Source organism: Chenopodium quinoa, unplaced genomic scaffold, assembly GCF_001683475.1.
Source record: "Chenopodium quinoa cultivar QQ74 unplaced genomic scaffold, ASM168347v1, whole genome shotgun sequence".
NCBI lineage: Eukaryota > Viridiplantae > Streptophyta > Magnoliopsida > Caryophyllales > Amaranthaceae > Chenopodium > Chenopodium quinoa.
In genome coordinates, this window is record NW_018744343.1 from 1,430 (window position 1) to 8,497 (window position 7,068).

Sequence of the window (7,068 nt, forward strand, 5' to 3'; positions counted from 1 at the left end):
GTCGTGACATAATAGGTCCAAGGTGGACGAATAAGCGCGTGCCACGTGGCAAGTCCTGACAGTTCCAACTAGGAGACACTTGGCAGGACCTGATTGGTCCACTTGGCGCATTCCGATTGGTGGGAGCAAAATCCCCTAATCAAAGCTCACTAAGAAGGTTGTCATGAATTTTCTGAGTGATACCCCCAAAGTACATCTCACTCTTAGTGAGGTTAGCCACAAGGCCAAAAGCCTTGGAAAACTTCTAAAAAGCACAAAACATAAGCCTAACAAAACAACTGTCAGCTCTAGCAAAAAGCAGGAGGTCATCAGCAAACATGAGGTGAGTGATGGAAAGCTTCTCACATCTTGGACGAAAGTTAAAATCAGGAAGCTTACTAAGCTCATGTAAGCATCTAGATAGCTATTCCATTCTAATAGCAAAGAGAAAAGGGGACATAGGATCACCCTGCCTTAACCCTTTCTTTGCAATAAAAGGAGCACCGGGAATGCCATTAATCAGAACAGAAAAGGAAACAGAGGTAATACACCCCATAACCCAATCAATAAACACAGAAGGAAACCCAAGCTCACTCATAATAGCCTTAATAAAGCTCCATTCAATGGATTCATAGGCTTTCTTTAAGTCAACCTTGATAATGTACCTAGGGGTAATATATTTATGATTATACCCCTTTATAAGCTCAGTGGCTAGCAAAACATTATCCCCAATATGCTTTCCTGGGATGAACCCAGCTTGAGCTTCATCAACAACCTCCCCAACCACCTGAGCAAGCCTAGCAGTGATGATTTTTGAAACAATTTTATACAGAACAGTGCAATAAGCAATAGGCCTAAAATCACTAGCATAAGTGGGAGTCTAAACTTTCGGCACCATAGTTAAAGTAGTACAGTTCCATTGTGAACTCATAACCCTAGTGTCAAAAAAATTAAGCACAGCCTCATAAATATCAAGCTTAATAATGTTCCAGGCAGATTTAAAAAAAAATTGAGTTATAGCCATCAATACCTGGAGCTTTCTCATCATAGATTCTTTGAATAGCAGAATCAATCTCACTAACAGTAATAAGAGCGATAAGAATATTCTGAGAATCCACTGAGAGTTGTCTTCCATTTCTCATAGTCAACAGGTCAATAGCTTCAAGAGAAGGAGAACTAGAGCCCATAAATTTCTTATAGAAACCCACAACTTCTCTCTCAACATCAGCAAGTTTCTTTAACAGAACATGTTGATCAGTCAGAATAGTGTCAATTCTGTTCCTGGCTTGCCTGTGCTTCATCATACAGAAGAAATACTTTGTATTTGGGCCACCCAGCTGAACCCAATCAATTCTGGATTTCTGTTTGTATATGCTTTCTTGAACAGACCTCCAATATTTCAATTGTTGAATAGAATTAGTTTCCTGAGCCACCATTTCAGAAGTATGAGGATTAGCAGCCATTTGGTCCTAAATTTCAAGGAGAGAATTCTAAGCCAGATCAACTTTCTCTTCAATATTTTTGAAGGAATTAAAATTAAGATCTTTGAGGCGAGCTTTCAAATTCTTCAATTTCTTCCAAATTCTATTCATGGAGTTACCAGAGACCCCAATACTCCAAACTTCTTCCACAGTACTCAGAAAATCAAAATGAGTAGTAAGATGATTTAAAAACCTAAAAGGCCTTCCCTTCCCTAAAATAGGAGGAAGGATCTCATACAGTAAAGGGGTATGATCAGAGAAGGAGAGGGAAAGGTACAAAGCTTCAACATTAGGAAACTGAATAAGCCAATCCAAGTTCACAAATCCCCTATCAATCCTAGTTTGAGTTCTAGGGCCACTATTAGCTTTGTTAGACCATGAATAAAAAGACCCTTTACTTTTTCTCTCAATGAAATCCAAATCATCCACAAGTCTTCTAAAATCTCTAATTTCATAATCAGTGATGGCATTCCCATTTAACCTATCCCCATCATGCTGAATCGAATTAAAATCCCCTGTACACAACCAAGGAATAGAAACAGGACCAATATTCCTTAAACCATCCCAAAGATCCTTCCTGTCATGAATACTATGTAAACCATAGACAAAAGTAACCATAACCTGTCTACTGTAATCAAGATTACTTACAGTACAGTGTATAAACTGAGAAAGGACACTAAAACCTCAATATGAAGCTTGTCACTTTTCCAACCCAACCATATTCTACCCTTACCAGAAGCATTATAATTACAGACCCAGGTGAACCCATAAGAAATCTTATTCTGAATTTTTATACTGTAATTCAGCTTGACTCTTGTTTCAAACAAACAGATAACATCAGTGTTAATTGACTTTCATTTGATTGAAACGACTTTGTTTGAATGTATTTGACTTTCATTTAATTCAATTAGCTTTGTTGAATGCATTTGACTTTCATTTGATTCAAAAAGCTCTATGTGAATGTGTTTGACTTTTATTTGATTCATAAAGCTTTGTTTAAATGTGTTTGACTTTCATTTGATACAATTAGCTTTGTTGAATGCATTTGACTTTCATTTGATTTAAAAAGCTCTTTTTGAATGTGTTTGACTTTCATTTGAAAAAATTAGCTTTGTTTAAATGTGTTTGACTTTCATTTGATTTAATCAGCTTTGTTGAATGAATTTGACTTTCATTTGATTCAAAAAGCTTTGTTTGAATGTGTTAGACTTTCGTTTGATTAAATTACCTTTGTTTGAATGTGTTTGACTTTCATTTGATTGAAATGGCTTTGTTTGAATGTATTTGACTTTCATTTAATTCAATTTGCTTTGTTGAATGCATTTTACTTTCATTTGATTCAAAAAGCTCTACTTTAATGTGTTTGACTATTATTTGATTCATTAAACTTTGTTTGAATGTGTTTGACTTTCATTTGATACAATTATCTTTGTTGAATGCATTTGACTTTCATTTGATTTAAAAAGATCTTTTTGAATGTGTTTGATTATCGTTCGATTCAATTAGCTTTGTTTGAATGTAATTGACTTTCATTTGATTGAATTGGCTTTGTTTGAATTTATTTGACTTTCATTTGATTCAATTAGCTTTATTGAAGCATTTGACTTTCATTTGATTAAAAAAGCTCTATTTGAATGTGTTTCAATTTTATAAGATTCATTGACCTTTGTTTGAATGTGTTTAACTTTCATTTGATACAATTAGTTTTGTTAAATGTATTTGAATTCATTTGATTCAATTAGCTTTGTTTGAATGTGTTTGATTTTCATTTAATTCAATTAGTTTTGTTGAATGCATTTGACTTTCATTTGATTCAAAAAGCTTTGTTTGAATGTGTTAGACTTTCGTTTGATTTAATTACCTTTGTTTGAATGTGTTTGACTTTCATTTGATTCAATTAGCATTGTGGAATGCATTTGACTTTCATATGATTCAAATAGCTTGTTTCAATGTGTTTTTACTTTCATTTGATTTAATTAGCTTTGTTTAAATTTTTTTGACTTTCATTTGATTCAAATAGCTTTGTAAAATGCATTTGACTTAAATTTGATTCAAACAGTTTTGTTTGAATGTGTTTGACTTTCATTTGATTCAATTAGCTTTGTTTGAATGTGTATGACTTTCATTTGATTCAATTAGCTTTATTGAATGCATTTGACTTTCATTTGATACAATTAGCTCTTTTTGAATGTGTTTGACTATCGTTCGACTCAATTAGCTTTGTTTGAATGTAATTGACTTTCATTTGATTGAATTGGCTTTGGTTTGAATTTATTTGACTTTCATTTAATTCAATTAGCTTTATTGAATGCATTTGACTTTCATTTGATTCAAAAAGCTCTATTTGAATGTGTTTAACTTTTATTTGATTCATTGACCTTCGTTTGAATGTGATTAACTTTCGTTCGATACAATTAGTTTTGTTAAATGCATTTGACTTTCATTGATTCAATTAGCTTTGTTTAATGTGTTTTATTTTTATTTAATTCAATTAGTTTTTGTTGAATCCATTTGTTTTTCATTTGATTCAAAAAGCTTTGTTTGAATGTGTTAGACTTTCGTTTGATTCAATTACCTTTGTTCGAATGTGTTTTGACTTTCATTTGATTCAATTAGCATTGTGGAATGCATTTGACTTTCATATGATTCAAATAGCTTTGTTTCAATGTGTTTTACTTTCATTTGATTTAATTAGCTTTGTTTAAATTTTTTTGACTTTCATTTGATTCAAATAGCTTTGTTGAATGCATTTGACTTAAATTTGATTCAAAAAGCTTTGTTTGAATGTGTTTGACTTTCATTTGATTCAATTAGCTTTGTTTGAATGTGTATGACTTTTCATTTGATTCAATTAGCTTTATTGAATGCATTTGACATTCATTTGATTCAAAAATGTTTATTTGAATGTGTTTTATTTTCATAGGATTTATAAAGTTCTATTTGAATGTGGTTAACTTTCATTTGATTCAAAAAGCTTAGTTTGAATGTGTTAGACTTTCGTTTGATTCAATTACTTTTGTTTGAATGTGTTTGACTTTCATTTGATACAATTAGCTTTGTGGAATGCATTTGACTGTCATATGATTCAAAATAGCCTTGTTTCAATGTGTTTTACTTTTAATTGATTTAATTAGGTTTTGTTTGACTTTCATACGATTCAAATAGCTTTGTCGAATGCATTTGACTTTCTTTTTATTCAAAAAGCTTTGTTTGAATGTGATTGACTTTCATTTGATTCAATTAGGATTGTTTGAATGTGTATGACTTTCTTTTGATTCAATTAGCTTTGTTGAATGCATTTGACTTTCTTTTATTCAAAGAGGATTGTTTAAATGTGTTTGATATTCATTTGATTCAATTATCTTTGTTTAAATGTGTATGACTTTCATTTGATTCAATTAGCATCGTTGAATGCATTTGACTGTCATTTGATACAAAAAGGTTTGTTTGAATGTGTTTGACTTTAATTTGATTTAATTAGCTTTGTTTGAATGTGTATGACTTTCATTTGATTCACGTAGCTTTGCTGAATGCATTTGACATTCATTTTGATTCAAAATAGTTTGTTTGAATTTCATTTTATACAATTAGCTTTGTTGAATGCATTTGACTTTCATTTAATTTAAAAAAGCTTTGTTTGAATGTCTTAAACTTTTGTTTGATTCAATTACCTTTGTTTGAATGTGTTTGACTTTCATTTGATTGAAATGGCTTTTGTTTGAATATATTTGACTTTCTTTTAATTCAATTTGCTTTGTTGAATGCATTTGACTTTCATTTGATTCAAAAGCTCTATTTTGAATGTGTTCGACTTTTATTTGATTCATTGACCTTTTGTTGAATGTTTTTGACTTTCATTTGATACAATTAGCTTTGTTGAATGCATTTGACGTTCATTTGATTTAAAAAGCTCTTTTTGAATGTGTTTTACTTTCATTTGATTCAATTAACTTTGTTTGAATGTGTTTGACTTTCATTTAATTCAATAAACATCGTTGGATGCATTTTGTCTGTCATTTGATTCAAAAAGGTTTGTTTGAATGTGTTAGACTTTCGTTTGATTCAATTACTTTTGTTTGAATGTGTTTTGACTTTCATTTGATTCAATTAGCATTGTGGAACGCATTTGACTTTCATATGATTCAAAAAGCTTTGTTTCAATGTGTTTTACTTTCATTTGATTTAATTAGCTTTGTTTAAATTTTTTTGACTTTCATTTGATTCAAATAGCTTTGTTGAATGCATTTGACTTAAATTTGATTCAAAAAGCTTTGTTTGAATGTGTTTGACTTTCATTCTATTCAATTAGCTTTTGTTTGAATGTGTATGACTTTCATTTGATTCAATTAGCTTTATTGAATGCATTTGACATTCATTTTGATTCAAAAATGTTTATTTGAATGTGTTTTATTTCCATAGGATTTAAAAAGCTCTAATTGAATGTGGTTAACTTTCATTTGATTCAAAAAGCTTAGTTTGAATGTGTTAGACTTTCGTTTGATTCAATTACTTTTGTTTGAATGTGTTTTGACTTTCATTTGATACAATTAGCATTGTGGAATGCATTTGACTTTCATATGATTCAAAATAGCCTTGTTTCAATGTGTTTTTACTTTTATTTGATTTAATTAGGTTTGTTTGACTTTCATACGATTCAAATAGCTTTGTCGAATGCATTTGACTTTCTTTTTATTCAAAAGCTTTGTTTGAATGTGATTGACTTTCATTTGATTCAATTAGGATTGTTTGAATGTGTATGACTTTCTTTTGATTCAATTAGCTTTGTTGAATGCATTTGACTTTCATTTTTATTCAAAGAGGATTGTTTAAATGTGTTTGATATTCATTTGATTCAATTATCTTTATTTAAATGTGTATGACTTTCATTTGATTCAATTAGTATCGTTGAATGCATTTGACTGTCATTTGATACAAAAAGGTTTGTTTGAATGTGTTTGACTTTTAATTTGATTTAATTAGCTTTGTTTGAATGTGTATGACTTTCATTTGATTCACGTAGCATTGTTGAATGCATTTGACATTCATTTGATTGAAAATGGATTGTTTGAATTTGTTTGACTTTCATTTTATACAATTAGCTTTGTTGAATGCATTTGACTTTCATTTAATTCAAAAAGCTTTGTTTGAATGTCTTAAACTTTCGTTTGATTCAATTACCTTTGTTTGAATGTGTTTGACTTTCATTTGATTGAAATGGCTTTGTTTGAATATATTTGACTTTCTTTTCATTCAATTTGCTTTGTTGAATGCATTTGACTTTCATTTGATTTAAAAAAGCTCTGCTTCAAAGTGCTTGACTTTTATTTGATTCATTGACCTTTGTTTGAATGTGTTTGACTTTCATTTGATACAATCAGCTTTGTTGAATGCATTTGACTATCATTTGGTTTAAAAAGCTGTTTTTGAATGTGTTTTGATTTTCGTTTGATTCAATTAGCTTTGTTTGAATGTAATTGATTTTCATTTTATTGAATTGGCTTTGTTTGAATGTATTTGACTTTCATTTAATTCAATTTGCTTTGTTGAATGCATTTGACTTTCATTTGATTTAATCAGCTTTAATGAATGAATTTGACTTTCATTTGAT

The 7,068-nt window shown here is 30.0% G+C and overlaps 1 protein-coding gene across 1 annotated transcript; it reads right to left on the reverse strand.

Annotated features, from left to right (window-relative positions):
• Positions 1-906: 906 nt before the first annotated feature.
• Positions 907-1,442, reverse strand: LOC110696268. Its single transcript, XM_021873549.1, has 2 exons — positions 1,010-1,442; positions 907-914 (listed from the first exon to the last, which is right to left on the reverse strand). The coding sequence occupies exons 1-2, from the start codon at positions 1,440-1,442 to the stop codon at positions 907-909; spliced, it is 441 nt and encodes a 146-aa protein (XP_021729241.1).
• Positions 1,443-7,068: the final 5,626 nt, after the last annotated feature.